The 21473-nt window shown below is 51.2% G+C and overlaps 4 protein-coding genes across 4 annotated transcripts; 3 read left to right on the forward strand and 1 right to left on the reverse strand.

The window, feature by feature from the left end:
- Positions 1-2222: 2222 nt before the first annotated feature.
- On the forward strand, positions 2223-3251 carry BO82DRAFT_47479 (uncharacterized protein). The gene has a single exon (XM_025641230.1). It carries the CDS (start codon positions 2444-2446, stop codon positions 3005-3007), a length of 564 nt encoding a protein of 187 aa, XP_025493397.1. The 5' UTR covers positions 2223-2443; the 3' UTR covers positions 3008-3251.
- A 2034-nt stretch (positions 3252-5285) lies between these two features.
- Positions 5286-6440, forward strand: BO82DRAFT_47508 (uncharacterized protein). Its single transcript, XM_025641231.1, has one exon. It carries the CDS (start codon positions 5467-5469, stop codon positions 6244-6246), a length of 780 nt encoding a protein of 259 aa, XP_025493398.1. The 5' UTR covers positions 5286-5466; the 3' UTR covers positions 6247-6440.
- A 558-nt stretch (positions 6441-6998) lies between these two features.
- On the reverse strand, positions 6999-12447 carry BO82DRAFT_353189 (pentafunctional protein ARO1). The gene is made up of 4 exons (XM_025634900.1): positions 12398-12447; positions 7436-12120; positions 7326-7370; positions 6999-7263 (listed from the first exon to the last, which is right to left on the reverse strand). Exons 2-4 carry the CDS (start codon positions 12110-12112, stop codon positions 7225-7227), a joined length of 4761 nt encoding a protein of 1586 aa, XP_025493399.1. The 5' UTR covers positions 12113-12120; positions 12398-12447; the 3' UTR covers positions 6999-7224.
- Positions 12448-17190: 4743 nt separating this feature from the next.
- BO82DRAFT_307438 (putative intracellular protein transport protein (UsoA)) lies at positions 17191-21380 on the forward strand. Its single transcript, XM_025632285.1, has 7 exons — positions 17191-17580; positions 17643-17693; positions 17743-17938; positions 18006-18469; positions 18521-20361; positions 20641-21142; positions 21204-21380. The coding sequence occupies exons 1-7, from the start codon at positions 17305-17307 to the stop codon at positions 21291-21293; spliced, it is 3420 nt and encodes a 1139-aa protein (XP_025493400.1). The 5' UTR covers positions 17191-17304; the 3' UTR covers positions 21294-21380.
- Positions 21381-21473: the final 93 nt, after the last annotated feature.

The following is a 21473-nucleotide window of genomic DNA, read 5'->3' on the forward strand; positions in this document are numbered from 1 at the left end:
AACCGATCGAGAGGCTCAGTTGAGTGGGGAACCGTGGTTGAGATGAGAGACCTAAGGTTCACAAATGGATGGTTAGTTGGATCTTGATCCAATGATGCAAAGATCAGGTCAAGGAAGTATGAGAGGAAGAGAAGTAGGAGGGAGAGGTAGAGAGAATAGTCGACGTAAGTATGCGGGTAGACTTACTATGTATGAGCAAGGATACCAGTTGAGTATTGAGGGTAGTATGAATGTTCAGATGATTGAGAGAGTAACAGATCAAAGTTGAAATCAGAGAGGATATGGGAGGCGACTTGAGGGGATAATAAATATCTGATTGATATATAAGAAGATGATGGGTGGGTGAATAATACTCATAGCTTAAGAGGGGGGGGTGGTTTAGGTGGTGGAGGGTTCATTCCTTTTGTATGAGAATGACGTTTAGCCCTGCAGGAAGGAGAGCAGACTAAGGTAGAAACTACATACGGCAATCGCCGACAGTCATCCTTCCCACGCTTATCCCGGCCGTCCGCCGATCCTCAGGATTGGGTCTGGTAATAATGTATGGTAATATTACGCTTTCGTACCGTCATGCGGCCGAAACGAATGCATCCACTTTTTCCACTTAGTCGGACTCGATCTGCATGGCTGTCCGGGGGGACTCGCTGGCTAGTCCGGCCTTAGGCAGTTCCCACCCCCAGTCGACCCAAACTTTTCCCATTTTTCTCACGACTCGCGCGTTCTTGACACTACAATCTTAGTACCTTAGTCCCTTAGTACTTGCATACAAGCCACAATTGACTGACAGTCTAAGACCATCTGGCTGACCTACGCTACGACTCAGGAGCTAGACCGGGTGACCGGATTCTCTTCGGGGAGGGTAAAGCCCAGATCATACCAGAATCCACGCTCTAGTGAATGATTAACATTGAGTCAGGCTGCTAGTGCGATGACTCTCAGCTTGGGAGAACAAAAAAAAAGACAAAGACAATCATGGAGGATTTTTCCCACCCACCCTCCTCTTCGGCTAGCGTAGGGAACAATAATGTGTCTGTTTCAAATTTTTTCTCTGCTTGCGCCTGATAATAGCGACCGAGGAGCACGCTAGGGCAACCAATCAACGCTCGAGTGGTCATGGCTAAGCCACACGCATTCCTCAGAGACAACAAAGTAACCTACTTAACCAACCAATCCACTCAACGAAAATGCCGTGGTCGATCCGATCTCGTGTATCTCTTTGAGCGGACCCTTACAGATGACATGTTCGACAGTTGAAGATTACAGCGCATGTCAATGGGTGAAGATCCATGCCCTATCATCAGCGCCTTGCTTAGCTGGTTGCAGCCAGCAGATGCCCAAGGAGAGTCGATCTCCACTATGATTAGGTAGGTATTGACTCGCGATGGGGAAGTCTGTGAGAGCCACACCTTAGCTGCGCCACAAATGCTTGTGGCTAGTGTGCATCCCGTGTATTAGTCAAGTTATTCATTATTAGTAATATCACTAATTGGTGGTCTCTACGTAGTTCTTTCAAGAGTCAACCGGAGTAAACTAGTAACTCCACGGACGGACGAACTTGAATTGGGGATACGGTCTTGGTCATCAGGACGCTTTTCCAGTGAGCGCTACTGCATTCTCTTTCCTGTTGCTAATGCATCATTTATAATGGCTGATGAGTATTCCAGCCGGTTCGGCCTTTCGGTTGAGTCGTTTGAGTTCTGCAGGTCGGCGGAGACTCGGACGAAATACAGGCCGCAGCCGGTAAGTTGGCAATAATGGCTGACTAACTGATTTGATGTTGCACACACCACCGAACAAGACCAAAACGTTAGTTACCCCGGCCTCGGGTGTTCTCGCCCTGCCCGCTCTAGTAGCCTGATTCTTGCGGCATCTCTGAACCGAGCGCTGCACTTTCTCGGCCGGTGCGATGCAAGTCGGGCTATGCAACAAGAACCTCATCGGTCCTATGCGTGATCGTATCAGCTGATAACTTTGCTGGGGGTTGTTTTTCTTTTTGTCCATTGTCTGATAGTATCACCTGTATTTGCTTACCGTGGTTCTGTTGAGATGCTAGTCTTACTGAGGTGGTCACAATGAATCAGATCTCCTATATCGGCCCTTCGGAGACAAGCCACAGTCCCAATGGGTCACCCTTAGTCCACCTTTCTACAGTCTACATATGAGTCATGGATGAGATTCACTGCAAACAGAATCACATATCACTACCAGGGACGTCGTACGATTATAAATACATTTTTCTCCCTACAACGAGATATACACTGGAGATAGGAGGACGTTATTGGAGCTCGTCATGTGTGTCAAGGTGTGAGGTGACATGACATGATGTGGCGCATGGGTTGGCTGTTCCTGACTCAAAAACATCTTCAATGACTTGCTCAATCCGCAACATTCACATGCTTTTGGGATCATTCGATCAGCAGGAAAGGAAAACTGGGAAGTGGACATGTCTCCTCGTGTTTTTGGTGGTCGCATCTCTACCCTTCAACGTATTTTTGCTAGTCCAGCTCGTGGCAGCCCCATGGACTACTTCATGCGAGACAAGACATCACTCCACACTGTAGGACATAAGACACAAGCCCTGCCGTTTGATTCGCACGCTGCAAGCCGCTACGATTTAAGAGTCAAAAGGCCCGTCCGGCTCCACTCATGCTCGAAGCACGTCCAATGCTGCTGCTGTCAGAGAGCTTCCTGCTTCGTCCAATGTCAAGATCTCCCATTCCCCCGGGGCACGGAGCCAGCCATTCGACCCACCGCGTGCTTGCTCCGTACCGAGACAGCTGAACTGCGGTGGCAAATCACACCGTCCCAATGCGAGCACCGGTATATCTTCTCAGAAAAGGAAAAGCCATTCATCGAGCTGGGAAACCCGTCTGCCTGGGGCTCAGCCCTCGATTGCGCATTACATACCCCCCAGTACCGCCGCGTAATCCAGTCGGAAACGCCTACAGGCAGGCTTTCCAGGAAAGGGAAGAATTCCGATCGTATTCGACCCGAAGAGTACTACTAAGGTATCTAGCCCTGGCTGGATGGTGCACAGTGCTGGACTACACAATGGGGGAAGGGGTGATGGGACCCGGCGGGTCTGGAGAACGGGTACCAGTGGGCGGTACATACTACCGGGTCTTGCTCTCGCTCTCTCTCTGGGGAAAAGAGAGCCCGTGAGTAGTAGCTAGGTAAGTTAGTGTAGGTACGGTAGATGGTCCAGCATAGCGGCCGCAAGCCACAAAACTCAGCTGAGCCCTTTCCTCCCCTCCCCCAAGTTGGGGATTTTGCACGAGAGTCTAAAAGTCGATATCAAAAAGTATAAATCCTCCCCGTCATGCCATTCAGAATGAGCCCACGTTGCCGGACAGATGAGCCGAAAAGGCAAAGCAAAAGTAAAAAAAAAAAAAAAAAAAACCCCAAGAGAGCCGGATAAGTTCCCATATGCGCAAGTGTTTTGCGACAAGCGATAAGAAAACTCAAACTGCATGCACGAGAAAAACAACTTCCCCTCAAGAAACTACGAAACCGTAACAGTACAAACTGGAAATTTCATCAACGAGAGTATGTATGCCCCTGGAGGGTAAACAAAAAAATATTCTTATTGGTGCGGAATTATCACAAGAGTCAGCACCTTATACTCATCGGGTTGGCAAACTCTTCCCTTTCACACCAACTCCCCCCCTGCCTGCCACATGTTCCTTGCTCCCGTTTCGACATTAGTTCGCAAACCCAGTAGGGCGAACGGACACTACACTAATGCAGAGAAGCAGAGATTTTTTTTCCTTCCATCATCCCTCCCCCCCAAATTCCTCGCACCCCTGCAGCAATGGGTATAGAACAGCAGACGTGATTGGTCATGCGTCCAGACACAGCCACAGCCACCGATGAAATGGCAGCTTATTCGTGGGGCCTCGGTAGGGTAGGGGACTAAGGAGGAGGGGGGGGACAGGATGGTGCCGATCTCCGCGGTAAGGAAAAAGGATTCGCTCCCTTTTCTGATTGTCCCTAAAAGTGGATTCCGATGACCCATGCTGAATAATACCTTAGTCTACCTGGTCGGGGATGCGGCAGCCTGAGGTGTAAGTTTGGGCCTAACGGAACACCGTACGCCGTACTCCGTATTATCCGTACTGTACACGCACGCAACCCTGCCTTCCGACAAGGAAGGGCTTCGGCTCATACAGGCGGTTTATTTTTCACCCACCATCCCAAAACAGGACTAGTGGACAGTCGGCCCCTCCGGCGCGCGCTTAGAGTTTTTCTGGTGTCTTTCTAGAATCCTGCTAAAATTGGGCCACGATGACTGAATCGGGGTCCGTGCAGCTGAGATGAAAAATCTGCCCTCTCCATGAGTGCTGTCGCAGGCTGCAGCAATCCCGCCAGTCCATTGGCTGGATGCTCGGCCCAGACGGAGGAAAACCGTTTTGTAGGTATCTTGCATCGCCTATCACAAGGTAGTATAGACCGAACGAGCTACTGAGTACTCAAACTTCCAAAAAAACTTTACCCTCAGCCAGTAGCGACATGGAAGGGAAAGAGAAAAATTTTTCTTCGCTAGCTCCAAGAGATCTCTCAGCGCCGTCGCAGCAGGAAGCAGGATCTAAGCCCTCTCTGTCTACCTCGACGTCGAGGGTTTTCCAGCATCGAGTCATCATCATTATGCGATACTGAAGAAACTTTTTCCCAATCCACGTCGCCGACAACAAAGTAGAAAACATGTAGTTTTGGAGTACGAGGTATTCTGCTCGTAGACAACTTATCCCGCGGATCCAGATACGTAGGAAATAGTTTCCCTACAATGGTAGTTGTCGTCCCGCGAGCCAGTGTTCCTATCAAAGTCAATCGGTGGTCTCACGTAGTCGTTGGGTCATTCATCGGCCCGGCAGATCAAGCAAGACCAGGCTCCTGGGAGTCCTGGCGGGCGTGGCACAGTGGGCTCCCCCCCTCTCCCCCATCTCCGGCATCACGGCACGCGCTTCCTTGCCGATGTACAGTAGAAGGTTGCACAGAACTATTGCATGTCCCCCTCCCCCTTCACCGAAAAATCTTGCGATATGTAACACAACACTCCGGGAAAAAAATATATTGGCATCTAGATCTATCTCACTGGAGAGGCTGAGCAAGCGGTCGCTCGCAGACTACTACCACTACTAAGGTAGTGTAGCTGATTGTGAGTTGTACAGTACATTTTTCCATGGGGGCGGAGACGTTCTCGACCGACCAGCCGACCGACTGACCGACCGACCGACCGATCGATTTTGAACCGCTCTCGCTAGTAGTCTACTCCTAACAATTGCAGTCAATGTCTTTCGATAGTCCTTCATTACCTAACAGGATGGGAAGGAATGTCTCAGGTGACACGACAAACAATGTCAGATATGATCCAGATTCCACTCGATGTTTCTAGTATCGAACACGATAGTCACAACATAACAAAACTAAACCAAAACTGAATCAGATCTCGTAATACCCTCCTCGTCAATGAGACAAAAAATAGGGTACGACGGAAGATTTGTCCCCGATGGAGGAAGACTTTACCCCGCCAATTGTTCGGTCGGAACTGGATTTCTCTTATCGTCCCTTCAGCAGTGGTCTATGCTGGTGTCTCATAGCGATCGAAATCAGATAAAGTGTGTCGGTGGTGGTGGTGGCGTTGATAAACTTGTCATACTAGACCTACCGAGTGTACAGTACATAAAAAGCTGGATTGAACGTTCCTTCACCCACCCATCCTTTGGACTGAGCATTGATACTGGAATAGATATCAGCAAGTCGATAATATCCTCAGTTCTCACGCAGTTTCTCCTTCTAGACTCGAACGCAGACTTCAACTACATAGTGAACATAAGATACAAGCAGTGCATACCTCAACCCACCCACCCACACTTACTCACGTACAGTCCTCACTCACAAGACCCTCCCCAACAAAACATAAACACACACAATCTAGACCATCACACCATGCAACAAGGAAGTGCGCAGCACACACCCACAACCCGCATGAATAATATCTCCGCGCAGAAATCAGAAATCAGATTGCATGCATCTAATCTAAACCACGGCGAAAGGGTCTGGACTCTGGACTCGCACCTTTTCCCGACCGGTCGCGGTCTAGATTCCGGGGGCCACGAACGGACGGACGGACCCTCCAGAGTTCAAACATCTAGACCTTTTTTTATTCACTGTCAGACTGTAGGTATAGGTATGTTGATCGGTTCGCAAATAGATAACTCGCACGACAATCTATTTTCAAAAGCCTGATCTAGATCTTTTTGTGCTCTCCACGAGAGCATGGGAAATCAGGTTGTTTTCTGTTCGCTTACAGAGAACAGAAAATGGTCGTCTGATCGCAAAGGAAAAAGTAATGGTACCGAGTACGAGGGCCGTAAGTTACCAACTACCTTCCTAAGTTACAGGTGGGCAAGTCACCTCATGGGTGGGTGCTATTAATAGTATACAGTACGTATACTGTATATGTTTTTCCCCCTCATACCTACCCGAGATACATGTGCATTTTCTACTAAATCATGTACAGTGCAGTACAAGGACATTGTCCTGCTGCTCCGCGGATTGTCTCAAACATGATGGGTCCTACTTAGTTCGAATTGAGGAGACCGTTCTGAGTAGCAAGGACACGTGTCGAAGAAGATGGTACTGCACACATCCCATCCAACAACTTCTTACCCCGCTTCCAGTTGTGGGTCGACTTTTTGGCTCTCTAACCCACTCCGAGTAGACCATGTACTGTACACTACACTCTGTATCACGCTAAGTTCAACCAATTGGTCACGTTGTATGTCTCGTGACCATCGTGAGAAAGTAGGTGTCAACGTGACTCATGTCCTCGTTTCTCTTCTACTCGACACCATCTGGTATTGGTGGGCTAGTGCTGATGGATACAGATGGGCGCAGCAAGTTCCAAGGGAGCGGAGAGGAGAGGAAATCCACACTGGTACGCAGCGCGCTTCTCTAGCGGTGACCGGTGAACGAGAGACAGGGGAGTATAGGAGACCATGTGACAGACTGGAATTGGTCATTGATCTATATTACTGTCATATCTAGAGATAATCAAAACTGTATGTGTTTTGGTGAAAGACCAGTCCCGAACAATAATGCAGGCTTTTTACTTTCGAGGTGCGCACACCATAGATCCATCCTCGCGAGATGCACCAGATCTCCGGGGTTAAGCGACAACTTGTCGCCCCCCTTCCCCAAAGTTCGGAACTAAGATAGAGTGCTTCATGCAGAATCGGCGCTGGGCGCTCCAATCACGGCTTCCTGTTATAGAGTGTCAGCTACAATGGACCTTTGCTTTCAGCTCCGATTAAATTAAAACATACTCTTGCATTTTGGTAGAGTGGCGAGATACCGGTCCAGTGTTGGAACTAAGCACGCAAAATTTGGTCAGCCCCGGCGCAGAAAACAGGGATCCCTAAAGAGTCAATCATACCTGGTACCAGCCTTGGCCAACAAGAACCTCCAGGCCGGGGATTGTGTGCCAGCCAGCGTCGGACGCCAGCTGCATCAGGGTTGTCACAGAAGGCTTGTAGGCCATCTCGAGGAGCACCCGCGGAACCTTCTCCACGGACTTAGCGATGTCAGCGTCAGCCTCCTGAGCACGTGTGAACATGTGGCACAGGGTCTCGCGCATGCCCGCGTCGATGGGCTTGTCGGCGGGGATAGTGCCAATGGCCACCTTGGGGATCGTGTCTAGCGACCCGGCAGACTCCACAATGCGAATGTTGTAGCTAGTAGGGAAGGTAGACACCATGGTCTCGAGCTTGGCCGGAGACCGTCCGACAATGTAGATGGGGGAGAAGCCCATGTTGTGAAGGGCGTAGATGGCTGCACGAGCCGTACCTCCACCACCGATGACCACGGCACTGGCATCTCCGTTGCAGCCGTACACACCAGCGTTGCGAAGGGACAGCGTCATCCCCTGCCAATCCGTGTTGTAACCAATCAAATGAGTAGGCTTGTCTTGACCAGCAGAGACGGGCACAATAGTGTTCACTGCGCCGATGATCTCAGCGTCAGAGGAAATCTCGTCCAGCAATGGCATGATGTCCAGCTTCAGAGGGATCGTGACCGAGGCACCTCCGAAATCAGGAGAGCGGATGAAATCCTTGACGTCCTCAGCGTTGGCCGTCTCTAGACGGCCATACTCGTGAGGGAGACCCGTCTGGGCGAAAAGCGTATTGTGAAGAGCCGGAGATCGAGACTGGGAGATCGGAGTTCCAAAGAGTGCGAACTTCTTAGGCTTGAGCTCGCCCATCAAAGATAGCCCTTTGCGGATTTCGGTCGCAGAGAGCTGGCCCGGAGCAGCCTTGAACGGGAGACTGGGGTGAGACACCGGAGTCATGAAACCGTTCAAGATACGGCTGAGTTGTCCATTGTCACCCATGTTGATGGCAATCACAGGAACATCATGTGCCTCTGCGGCCCACTGCTTGAATTTCCTCAAAGCAGTGTTGTCGTCAAGGGTCTTAGCAACACCCACAAGCTTGATCACGTCGCCGTATTCAAGCGCGCGGTTGTAGTACTTGATCCAGGACATGTTGCCCCACGCAAGCTCTCCCTTGGGGTCGTGGTGAGAGGCAATGATCTTGGAATAGCCCTTTGATTCCGTGACCGAGCGCAGCAAATCATCAGGAAAAGCGATCTCCAGGTCTACGAACTCGGTACCAGACCGGATCGCAAGACGGTAGAGCTCTCTCGCCTCGTCATAGGCGTTATCGGGGAAGCGACCACCTTGACTCTTGGTACGGATAGTGAAAATCAGAGGAAGTGAGGTCTGACTACGAAGGAACGACATCTGCTCGGCCACATAGTCGACCGAGGGAATCTCGTCATCCGAGGCCGGGTCCTTCAGCAGATCGACGCGTAATTCCACTGCATCAGAGCCGACACAGACTTCTTTCAGGATGTCGCTCGCTGACCGCAGATCAGGGAGGGTGAGAGAGACAAAGAACGAGTGCTCTTTACGCTTGATGATATCGAGACTGTCAATCTCTCCGGTAACGGTCTTCAGGAAACGTCTGAAATCTTCAGACGCCCGAGCGAGACCTCCAGTGCTCGCCGTCTGACTGAAGTACTGCAAGTTGCTGCACTCCTGGAACCAGGGCTTGCGACGCAACCACACACCCATCATATCTTCAACATAGGCCGGGCGGGTACGATCTATTTGAAGGAAGTCCATAACCTGCTTGATGTCACGCAGAATGAGCAGAACATTGCCCTTGGTCTTGTGGTAGTCAGTGAGCAACTTCCTAGCCTCTGGAATCTCGACAATGCCACCACCGCACGCGAACACGTATCCGGTCGCGCGTTCTTTCAGGGTGCGCTGCAGAAGATTGAGCTCGGCGTCTCTGAAGCCCTGCCAGCCGCGTTGCTTGATAAGCTCGGGAATTGCCATGCCTTCCGTCTTCTCAAGCTCGGTATCCAGATCCACGAAGGGTCGGTTCAGAGTCTTCGCAACCCACTGTCCACTGGTAGTCTTGCCCGCACCACGCATACCGATGATGAAAACAGATGCGCTGGACTTCTCGGCTTGCGTGAGAGCTAAGACCTCTTCTTCCTTGAGCTCTTTACCCTCAAGCTTAACACCGAACAACTGCTTCAAGGCATCCCACCAGCCGGGCCAGGTCTTACCGACGCACTCACGTTCCAGGATCAGAGTCGACTGAGGAGTTACAAGAGAAAGGACACTGAAGCTGTAAGCCACACGGTGGTCGTCATAACAGAAAATACCACCAGCAGGCTGGCGGAGAGTCGCCCGGTCGATACCATCGATCTCAAGCCCATCATCATGCTCACGACAGACGACGCCGAACTTGGCAAGTTCATCCTTCATGGCCTTGATGCGGTTACATTCCTTCACACGTTGGTTTGCGATACCGTAGATGCGAGTCGTGTGGTTCGAACCCTCACCACGAGCAACGGCTGCCAGCACTGATGCTCCGAGGAAAGCATCAGTCATGGGCTCCATGTCCACATTGGGCAATGGACGCAGGGCACCACCGGGAGCACCCGTAACAGTGGTCGAGGTATCAGTTTGCACCACGGTACAGCCCATAGGGCGCAGAACCTCCACTGCGAAGCGGGCGTCACCCTGCAGAGACTTCGAACCAATGTTGGGGACAGTACAGGTGGTGCCAGTCAGGGCAGCAATGGCCAGAGGGTAGGTAGCAGAGCTAGCATCACTCTCCACCACATACTCAGCAGGGTTGACATAGCGTCCCTGGGGGATGTGGTAGGTGTGTTCCTCAGTGGTGGACTTTTGGACGTCGATGCCGAAGGATCTCATCATCGCCGTGGTCATATCGATGTAGGGCTGCGAGATGGGCTTACCGCCCACCAGCTTAAGGGTAACCGGCTCCTTGGCGTAAGGAGCGCACATAAGCAACGAAGACACATACTGCGATGAAACCTTGGCAGCAAGGTTGATTCTACCTCCGGCGAATCCGCCAGAGGCGGCGATCTTAAGAGGCAGACTGCCCTTGCTCTCCACGTATTCAACGGACGCACCGTTGGCGGTCAACGCATCAACCAAGTCACCGATAGGTCTCTGCTTCATGCGGTTGTTACCCGTAAGAATGTTGTAGTCAACATCGCCAGGCGTAGCAAGGGTAGCGGCCGTAGTGAGGAAGCGCGAAGCCGTTCCCGCATTACCAAGGTAAAGCGGCGTAGAGGTTGCTTGGAGATCACCTCCCTTGCCGTTCACCACGAGAACCTCACCCTCCTCCTCCCAAGAGAAGGTACAAGCTCCCAGTCGCTCTAATGCGTTCAACATGACTTCAGTGTCGTCCGAGTGGAGCAGGTTCTTGATGCGACAGGTACCCGAACCAAGAGCAGCCAGGACCAATGCCCGGTTCGAGATACTCTTCGAGCCTGGAGGGGTACAGACGACATTCGAAGCCGGCGCGACACCGGGGTACACCTCGATACTCGGAGCAAGAACGACACTGATGTCCTCGTTCGGAACAACGCTAGCCTTGGGCTCGTATGTGCGCCCGATAGCAGACAACAGAACGACCTTCTTCTTAGGTCCATCGTTTTTCTTATCCAAGGCCATGTTGAAGAGGAGCTGTTCGACGGAGCAGTGCTTTCCAGCAGTAAGCTTCCGGATGCGCGCATCCTTCAGAGACGTAGGCAATCCGTAGGCGGTAAGACACTTGACGATACGAGCGACCGCGACACCCTTCAAGATGCCAAGATGGCGGGCCAATTCGGCCTCCTTGACCATACCAATGGCGACGCACTCACCGTGGAGGACCTGAGGGGTCAGGATAGCCTCGATGGCATGACCAATGGAGTGGCCCCAGTTCAACAGATTGCGAAGACCACCCTCACGCTCGTCAGCGGACACGACATAGGCCTTGTGACGAGCAGACGCCAGAATACGAGCCTTCATGATATCTTCGATTCCCTGGAAGCGACGCTGGCCAGGCTTGACCTCCTGGCGAACAGCCGACAGAATCACTTCTGCATTGGCTTCCAGCGCAGTGAATTCTTCCTCACTCGAGATTGCTGCCGTCTTGATCACTTCCGCCATGCCATTGATGAACTCGCGCACGGGGAGGGTCTCCAAGAATTCAAGGTCAATGTAAATCCTGGTCGGTTGCCAGATCGTGCCAATCAAGTTCTTTCCCAGCGGTGTATCGATCGCAGTCTTCCCACCGATGGAGGAATCCACCATGGCGAGCAACGTCGTGGGTACTTGTACAATACGGACCCCGCGCATGTAGGTAGAAGCGACAAATCCAGTCAAGTCTCCAATGACACCTCCGCCAAGAGCAATGACTACTGTATCCCGGCCACATGGTGGGCTCTGACTCAACATCCAGTCCTCAATGGCGGCTTTCGTCTGTCTGGATTTGGACACTTCACCGGGGGCGACCTGGTAGATCAATAGACGCGGGGAGGGAGTAACGGTAGCGGCCACAGCATCGAAAGCTTTTTGAAACTCGGGAGTGTAGATAGAACCAATATTCGTGTCCGTGATGAGAACATAGGTGGTGGAGGAGCAATTGGTGATCAGGTCTTGCGCGACATAGTTGCGCCAGAGACCAAAGTCAGCAATGATGCTCTCCTGACCGAGAATGCTGATTTTCGTGGGTTCGGACATTTTGAGAACTGCTAGGAATTGAAGACAATGTTAATTCGAGGGGAAAGACTGTGTTTGTGCTTAATTCATGCTGGGGTAATAGAATTGCAAATGTCCGTCAGGCGTAGGTCCGACGCGGACTTGACCGATGGCGACTTTTCTCGTGGGCGAGAATGTAAGATGCGATCGGAGAGACGAGAAAAAGAGGTGCTTGAGCCGAATGGATTGAGACGAAGGAGCAGCAAGAAGATAGAAGAGAAGAAAAGAGAGAGCGAGGGGGAAAAAAAGGACTTTAGTCGTACGTACCTCTCGAGCCCAATGACTCCGGCGAAGCGGACAAATTCCCCTCGGCGGCGGGGCTCGGCGGAGAGAGACTGAAGAAGGCGGGATGGAGGGGATGGAAGGGACAGCGGACACAAGAGAAGGGAAAAGATAAGATGGAAGAATTGGAGAGAAGAAGGCAAGGGTACTTCTACCAAGAAACTGGAAAGAAGAATAAGGAATGAGGAGAAGGGGGAATCTGCAGCTCCACCCAATCCAGGCACGGTAGAAATGAATGACTGACTCACTGTGTGTGCCATACACTTACCTCTATTACACAGAGAAAAGAAAAGAAAAAGGTGACCGCCTCCGATGTCGTCCTGCCGTCCCTAACTTACCGGCCACTAAAACTACGTACCGGTAGTCAATCTAGTCTAGTGCAGCTCAAATGCCTTGGCTCTCCGCTCACTATGGCATTCTTGTACTACACAGTCTACTACACAGTCTACATATACACTCAACTCACCCTTTGGCCCAAATGCTCCTTGTGCGGATTTACTGTGTGTTGTACAGTACTTACTGTACAAACCCACGAACTCCACAACTAGCTGAACGCAAGCTGATTGCCTTTCCCAGCTGCCGCAAGTGGGTATGAGTTTCGAACTACGATCGTCTACCAGATGAGCTCAAGCCGATCGGGTCCTAGAGTGGAGAGAATCCAAACCCAGAATTGCTCAGATCTACATCATTGCTCGTTTGTCCTGTTTTCTAAACCACAGAGTAGATTCATGATCGAGGTCATCAGCTGAATGTTGTCCTTTTCAACGCCTGTCCCAAGTGCCCCAGTTCTTTCCTTCCCATCATAGTTCTTATTTCGCATAGTTACAGCAGCAGGAACTGTTCATGCAAATGGAGAAAACCGCAACCAAACGACAAAAAAACCCAAACAACCCCCCCCCCCACCAAGGGTCATACATAACATAAACTAGATCAGGTACGATCGGCACCTGAGACACAAATCCGAGCGGATCTGACCATGGCCTTGAAAACACTAATATCGACCGTATCCACCACCAGAGCCTCGCGAAGAGTAATGGTCCCGGCCTTGATACCCTCCCCGGCCATACCCACCATTACCGCCGCCGCCGCCATGTCTACCCTGGTACTGATTACCAGAGTTGTTACCATAGGACCCTTGCTGATAGTAACCCTGCTGGCTTCGTCCGTAGTAATCGTAGTTATTCCCGGGCGCGTTCTGGTGCTGCTGGCCCGAGTAGTGCCCGCCACGGTGGTAAGAGCCACCACGGGGAGGAGGGGGCGGTCCTCGAGAATAGCCTCCATGTCCTGAGCCAGGAGGAGCCCAACCGGAAGACATGCCCATCGGCGCATTAGAATTGCCAGGGGGCGCGAATTTAGGGTCAAGGTGTGCTGCAAACGGGTTCGGGCGGTCGCCTTCGTTCCGGTTGCTGGCATAATTCATGCGACCGCCTCTGCCATTGCGGAAAGGCGCACCACCAAATGATCGACCCGAATGCTGAGCTCTGGATTTGACGGCTTGGATGTCCCCATTGTCGAGTGCCGGTTGCGGGAGCTTAACACCTCGAAGAAGCATGGACTTGTGAATGTTCTTTGACTTGGGAATCTCGTAATTGACACTAAAAGACGTCAGATCAGTACATTGACAACATCAAGAATGATATACTGGTTAGAAGTGAAGATGGTACTCACGTTAGAGATCGATCCTGCTCAAGAGACGGCATGCCATATTCCTCAAGGGACGACACCAGGGAGCTGTGTGGGATATATGTCTCGTTGCGCTCAACCTCGCCGGCCAGTCCTTCACTTGCCCGCATGTTGAGTTTGTACTTGGAGGCGCCCTGTTTCTTCGAATAGAAATTGGCAACGAGGTCTTGGTATACAGGATGACTGTCAGCGATCATCAGTACTTCCTGACCAGGGGTGTTTCTAGCTTTCTCATCATCCGACAACAAAGGGTATTTTTTGGCCATGGCATCCAGTAAACGCTTTTCGTCGATAAACGGCAGCAAGACAACACCCTGCCAAGCGAATTTCTTGCCGTTCAAGTCAAGCGGGAAATCTTCCGGGTAGAAGTCGATAATTTCACTCTCGGGGTCGCTCATCAGCGGGTGAAAGACCTCAGGGATGGCATGATTGGATGAAGCGGGCAGCACACCCATCAGTTGCTCGAAAGGTTTGAAGGGCGTTCCCTTCTCAAACGACAACTCCATTTCACCAATGTCCACGAAATCAGCCGCAAAGGGTGCGTAGTGGTACGGGTAATACCACGTCCATGAAGGACATCCTTGGAAATAATAAAGGAGAACCCAGGCCAAGCCTTCAGCATACGCCCGCGCGACCTTGTGCCGGAACTCCTTGTCTTGCGGATCGACACCGAACTTTTGCTCATAGTATCGATCAGCATATCCCTCTTCCCAGAGACGAACATTGTCCGGTGGCATCTCATCGTCCTTGGGTGTGTTCGGGGAGTCCTTGCTTGGAGTCGCCGCAGCATCTGCTTCGGCCTTTCTTTTGCCGAGTACCGAAGGTGAGGTTTGATCCTGTTCCATCTTGTCGTCTGCTGCTTCAGACTCCCCGGGTGTGGACTCCTCGTTCTCGTTCGATGCCGATCCCTCCTGCGAGCCTTGCATCATCTTGCTCTTGAGTATAGCGGCGGCACTCTTGTTGGCCATATTAGCCTTATACACTGCTCCACGGTTGACCACCATGCTGTGAGTCAATTGCCTCGCCTCCCGCGTTAGTTCTCCGCGAGCAGGTGTGATGAGCTCCACTCCACTTGGAGGTGCCGAGTCTGCGCTGCCACGGGATCGGTTTGGAGTGGGTGATTCGTGAGTGTCATAGCTAGGGGAGCCTCTTCGCTGTCTTTTCGCCTGCTCTTCGCGGCGCGCCTGGTCCTCCTGCTTGCGCCTCTTCTCGTTCGCAAGTTTTCTCTCTTCAGCTTGTCTACGACGGCGGAAGATGGCGTCTTCCTGCTTCGCCAGCCCTTGAAGAATAAGCTGAGCTCTCTTCAGGTCGACATGCCCATCTTGAGTCAAATATCCGCCCATGACGGGGATATTATCGCGCCAGATTGCGATCAACGTGTCAATGCCATTTTCGCGAATGTCTAATGATGGTAAGTGCGGAAGGAAGTCATTTCCTACGAAGAAGCACATGAAGACCCAATCGTCCAGGGCACGCTCCAAATCGAAGGGAAATGGCTGCTGCGGAACATACAGCTCAGCAGCAAGATACTCCCGTAGAATACCAACATTAAGCCAAATGAATGGTTTGAGCGAGGATCCTTTCTGCTTCTCATCAAACTCTCCACTCTTCTCCTTTGCCTGGCCTCTGCATTCCTCCGCTTTATGGCCGGGCTGGCCGCACAGGCGACATGTCCGTGGCTTAGACTCCTGGAAGAACACATCCTCTCGCAGAACTCGGAAGTAAGGCTCATGAGTAGCAAGACCCAGCATAATCAAGTCTGCATCCAAACCGTAGATGACGTGGCGAGTGTTAGGATCATGCTCGGGATCCGCCCGCTGAGACCGGACAAACTCCATGATCTTGTGTTCTCCTTCACCTGGTACAGTCGCATCCGAGATAATGATTTTGAGCTGTTATAATTAGCGGATCCGCTGCTAAGAAGACAAAGAAACCTGGCTCATACCTTCTCCCAAGCCGGGTCGGTGTTGAGTTTGTAAGCAATCCAGTAGCGCAAAGCGGCAGCAAGAATATCCATGAAAGGGGTTCCGGGCGTAATAACATTGCTGTCCCAAGTCTTTTGGATAACCTGTTCCGAAAGATCCTCGTCCTGCTTGTTACCGTTCTGCTTCGCAAGCATCTTCCGGAACTCCTCCTTCTTCTCATCCGCCTCTCTAGCTTCTTGAGCCGAACGGAAACGACGTGCTCGTTGCTGGTTCATTTTGGCTCGTGGCGCAACTCCATCTAAATTGCGATAAGTGTTAACATGAGGCCGGATTCCAATGCAGAAGCAGGGTGATCGCGTTCTACTTACCGACAGCGATCATGAGGAGTTTTCTGGGCCGAACCATGTTGACCACCCTATCGGTATACTTGAAGATCTCGACCATCATCTCCTGTTCGTTCGCCGGAGGAGGCTTTCCTTCGGGATGAGTACAGGGATGGACGATACCATTCATGTCCAGATACAGGTTGTCCATTTCATCGCCATTTGGATTGGGGCGCGTGGTATCAACCGGAACCTCTTCGCCGTTGACCTCATAGGGAGTTTCCTCGATGACAGGAGAGATGATCTTTGGGTACTTGTTGGATAACCATCTGAAAAGCGCCGGGACACCCATGGCTGCTGTTGTCTATGAAACGAAAAGGTGGAAAAGTTCACAGATAAGATATGTACGTTCAAATTGTTTCGCGGATGCGCTGCATCGGCTGTCTCGAGGCCTTAGATCGGCGAACGTAAATGAGGATTCGAGGTGGGGACAAGGTCGCGGTCGCGCGAGGTTGTATTCAAGCGACAATTCCCACTTCACGCGGCCTGAGCAGCAAGACAAAGAAATGGGGCCGGTAAAAGGAGTGCGAAAGATGACGACGGCAAAAGGTCTTTGAAAGTCTCTGCGACAGTCAGCCGTTGACTTTTGAAAGAACCGGGGAGCCGGCGCTTCTCTTGTCGCGGTTCCGGATGCTTAGCGCGAGCCCTTGGCTCCGGGTCATTAGTCTATGGCTCTATGCAGCACCGCCGCCGCCGCCTCTGGGTTAGGCTAGTTTAAACTTAGCTGTCGGGACTAGTCTCAGCTGCAGCTCCATAACGGAGAGAACAACTCAGCCGGTCGACGACTCCAACGCTAAGGTATCAACCTCTTTTACACTCATACTCTCAAGGCCACTCAATGCTTCTACACTTCTACGCCCACGGCCGGCGGTGACCATGAAATTACGAGTTAACTATTGCGATGTTCCGAATCCTCGAATCGCAGGCTCCGGCCAAACAAACGGCTACGGACACCATCAATACTCTCAGTAGTCGACTCCAGAGTGCCACTTTGTTGGAGGATCGAAGAGCCGCCATCCAAGGACTCAGAAGCTTTTCGAAAACTTACCCAGCTTCTGTTGCTTCGGGCGCACTGCGACCGTTGATCAGTTGTTTGAGAAATGACCGCGAAGATGTGGACACAATTAAGGTGGTCCTGGAGACCTTGTTGATGTTGTTCACTCCCGACGAGAATAGTGTTGGTCTCCTTCTCTATGACAACTTTGATTATCTCAAGGCGCTAACATAGACTTGATCTAGCCCGAAGCGTCCGACGAAATCGCTCTCTGGTTGTCAGATGAATTCACCCAGGTTCGGTGTTCGCTACGTGTTCCGTTGGGCATTGCTGACTGGGCGGAAGCGACAAGACAATATCACCGCGCTCCTCGATCTGCTAGATACACGCGACTTCTACTCTCGCCTCTATTCCCTGCAATTGATGTTTCAGATTTCTAGTGCGCGACCGGAAAGGACACAGGAGTGTATTCTGACTGCGCCTCTGGGTATCCCGAGACTCGTCAGCGCATTAGGAGACTCTCGAGAGCCGGTGCGCAATGGTACGCTCCCTGCGGAATCGAGGACTTGTTTTCGAATCTCCGTGCTAATGCAAATTTCTATCCTTAGAGGCGTTGCTTCTTCTCATCGCGCTCACGCCAGCATCGGAAGAATTCCAGAAACTTGTTGCCTTCGAGAATGCATTCGATCTTATATTCTCCCTGATAGAGGCTGAAGGCGCATTGATTCATGGGTCGGAAGTCGTTGAAGATTGCCTGGCTTTACTTGCCAATCTTCTACGGCTCAACATTTCAAATCAGTCATACTTCCGTGAGACGGGTTGTGTCAAGCGACTAGCGAAGCTTCTTGCCGACGCAAATCAAGACCAGGAGTCCGAAGACCAGACACTGCAATGGACCTTCGCCCACCGTGATAAAAATATATGGGGACTGTTGGTCATTATCCAGCTTTTCCTTGTAAAGGGAGGAGTCAACACCCCCGCAAACCAGATGGCTTACTGGAATCATGGCGTTATGGAGCAGGTGCTTAGCACAGCTTTCGGCCAGAGATTCAATGTAAACGTGACGGCTAAGGTTGGATTTCCTCAATCTATATTTCATTTAGCACGATGCTTACTTTCCTAGGCACTCGCAACATGCGCAGACCTTATCCGTGCAAACAAACCACTACAGGAAAGGTTCGGTGATGTGGAGGTAGTCTGGGGCCCACAAGAGGCCAACAATGCTGCTGCTAATGGCACCATGGAGGTCAAACAGACTCAACCGATCAATGTGATCGAAGCTTTGCTCAAATTGACACTAGAGCCTGCACCTATATCGCTACTAGATGCACGTCTAGCTGCCTGTGAGTGTGTCAAGGCATTCTTTGCGAACCATTCTGGAATCCGCGTTCATGTATTGGGTCGGGCGATTCAAGGCCATGTGAGCGGCGAAGACCAGATTCCGAACATTCTATCCGTTCTACTCACCTCACCAGAGTCTCGTGGAAACGCTGATCCTTATCAAACCTGGATGGCGGCTGTACTCATGTATCAGTTGCTTTGGGAGAACCCCGAAGCAAAGGAAATCGCTATGGGAGTGACCGAGGGTGATGCTGAACAGGGCGAAGAAGTGGTCACCTGTATTCAGACTATAGTGGGAAACCTGATCACCGGCTTGCAGCGCGGCGATGATGAGCGTATCACCCTTGGGTATTTGATGTTGCTTTGCGGCTGGCTATATGAGGAGCCAGATGCTGTGAATGATTTTCTGGGCGAGGGCAGCAGCATTCAGAGTTTACTCCAAGAGGTCAAACATCGTGGAATCTCCAATGTGCTTGTGCCTGGCCTTTGCACAATCCTACTGGGAATCATATATGAATTCTCCTCCAAAGACTCGCCTATACCTCGCAAGACATTGCACAAGTTGATTCTCGATCAATTGGGGAGAGAACAATACATTGACCGGATCACCCGGTTTAGAGAAGCTCCCTTGGTACGTGACTTCGAGGTCCTCCCACAAACAGTTGGAGCACAATCCGATGGCGGACTGCCGGAGATCTATTTCGATCGGGCCTTCATCGAATTCTTGAAGGACAATTTCAGTCGTTTAACTCGTGCAATCGACCGAGAGCCCGAATTGGAAATATCCATCATCACCAACGGTGTCGAAAGAGGTGTTTCACGTGAGCTAGTTGATACTCTTCGAGCGGAAATCGAAGAGAAAGGAAGTGTAGTACAGAAGCTGGAAGAGGACCTGCTTGCTTTGCAGTCAAAGTTTGAGCAAGAGCAAGCAGAACACCGAAAAACTCGAGATTCTACTGCTGTAGAGTCCACCAAGTCACAGCAAGTTACCGAATCGCTCAAAAGAAGCCACGAGAAGGATATTGCGGCGTTGAAGGAGCAGCAGAAGCGCGACCAAAACGAACTCTCAAGGAAGCATGAGGAGCAGATTCGAGCTTGCGAAAAACGCCTTAAGGAAACCGCAGCTGATTACGAAAGGCAGCTCTATCACGCCAAGAAGCACCATGACGGCGAGGCAGCTGATCTACGGAAGTATATCCGGTCTCTGGAAACAGACCTTGCTCGAGTTCGAGACCAGCATGTAGGCGAGATTGCTAAACTGAAGGCAACAATTCAGAAATTGAGTTCCGAGGCTGAAAAGATCAAGGGGCAGCATGTGGCTGAGGTTCTAGACCTCAATAGCACGATCCAATCTCTGCAGTCGGGACTCGAATCCAACAAAGAACAACACACCGCTGAAATGTCTGAGTTGCATAAGACAGCCGGCAAACTCCAGTCCGAGCTCGAGTTGAACAAGCAAAAGCATGCATCGGAGTTGTCTGACCTGAATAAGACAATCGAGGAGCTGCGGTCTCAGCTAGAAGCTAGCAAAGAGAAGCACGCAGAATTGTCAGCGCAGAGCGAGACGATTAGTACTCTCCAGTCCGAAATCGATGCACAGAAAGGAAAACACGCCGAGGAGTTGTCTTCTCTGAACAAGACGATCAATGACCTTCAATCCGCACTGCAAGCCAGTGAAGAGAAGCATGCAGCAGAGTTGTTTGCTCAAAGCTCGACTTCAACTACGCTGCAATCTGAACTCGATTCGCAGAAGGCGAAACATGTCGAGGAAATGTTTGACTTGAACAAAACGATTGATGATCTACGATCTAAGCATGACGCGGCTAAAGAGAAGCATGCAGAATCACTGGTTGAGCTGCAAAAAACAATCGACGACCTTCAATCTACGCTCGATACGGATAGAGAGAAGCATGCAACTTCGCTGTCCGAGCTGCAGAAAACAGTTGAGGACCTCCAGTCGGGCAGCGGTGCCAACACCGAGAAGCACGCGCATGAAGTGTCTGGCCTCAATGACACAATTCAGACTCTGAAGTTGGATATTGACAAGATCAAGCAGCAACACAAGGCCGAAATTGCCGAGCATGAGACCACCAAGCATGGGCTACAGTCCGAGTTGAAGTCGACCATCGAGAAATCTACGCATGACCTGCAATCCGCGCGCGATGACAGCTCAGACAAACACGCTGCGCTCGAAAAGAGGATTGAGAATGCGGAGAGCGAGGTCGAGCAGGCTAAAGCGGAAGCTCAGAAGACGGCAGCAGCACTGGAAGCCGTACGAAAAGAGCTTGAGAAGGCCCGATCCGAGGCCAGCGAGAAGGAAGAAGCACGCCAGGCGGCACAGTCCGAACTAGAAGATCTTCTCATTGTCTTTGGGGACCTCGAAGCGAAGAGAAACCAGGATAAGGTGAGTCACCCCTTTACTCAAATTCTGATGTGCATGTAAGTGACTCATTGATTTCTTTCAGCAACGCCTGAAGGATCTCGGACAAGAAGTATCTGAAGCGGAAGATGAGGACGAAGATGATGATGAGGAGGAGGATGAAGAGGATGAGTAGATTGCAGCGTCGAGGAAGCTGAACTATGCATCAGTCCTTAATGTCGTCGATGATAGACAAAAATAAGATCCCGTAGCTATCCATGATCAGTTTGGTCCAGCTGGTTCAGGGTCCAGTGTAGAAGAGCTAGTCATATGTGGATAACAAGTATTGTGGCTACTTACTAGGAACCTTGAGTCG

This window comes from Aspergillus uvarum, assembly GCF_003184745.1.
Source record: "Aspergillus uvarum CBS 121591 unplaced genomic scaffold BO82scaffold_18, whole genome shotgun sequence".
Classification (NCBI taxonomy): Eukaryota; Fungi; Ascomycota; class Eurotiomycetes; order Eurotiales; family Aspergillaceae; genus Aspergillus; species Aspergillus uvarum.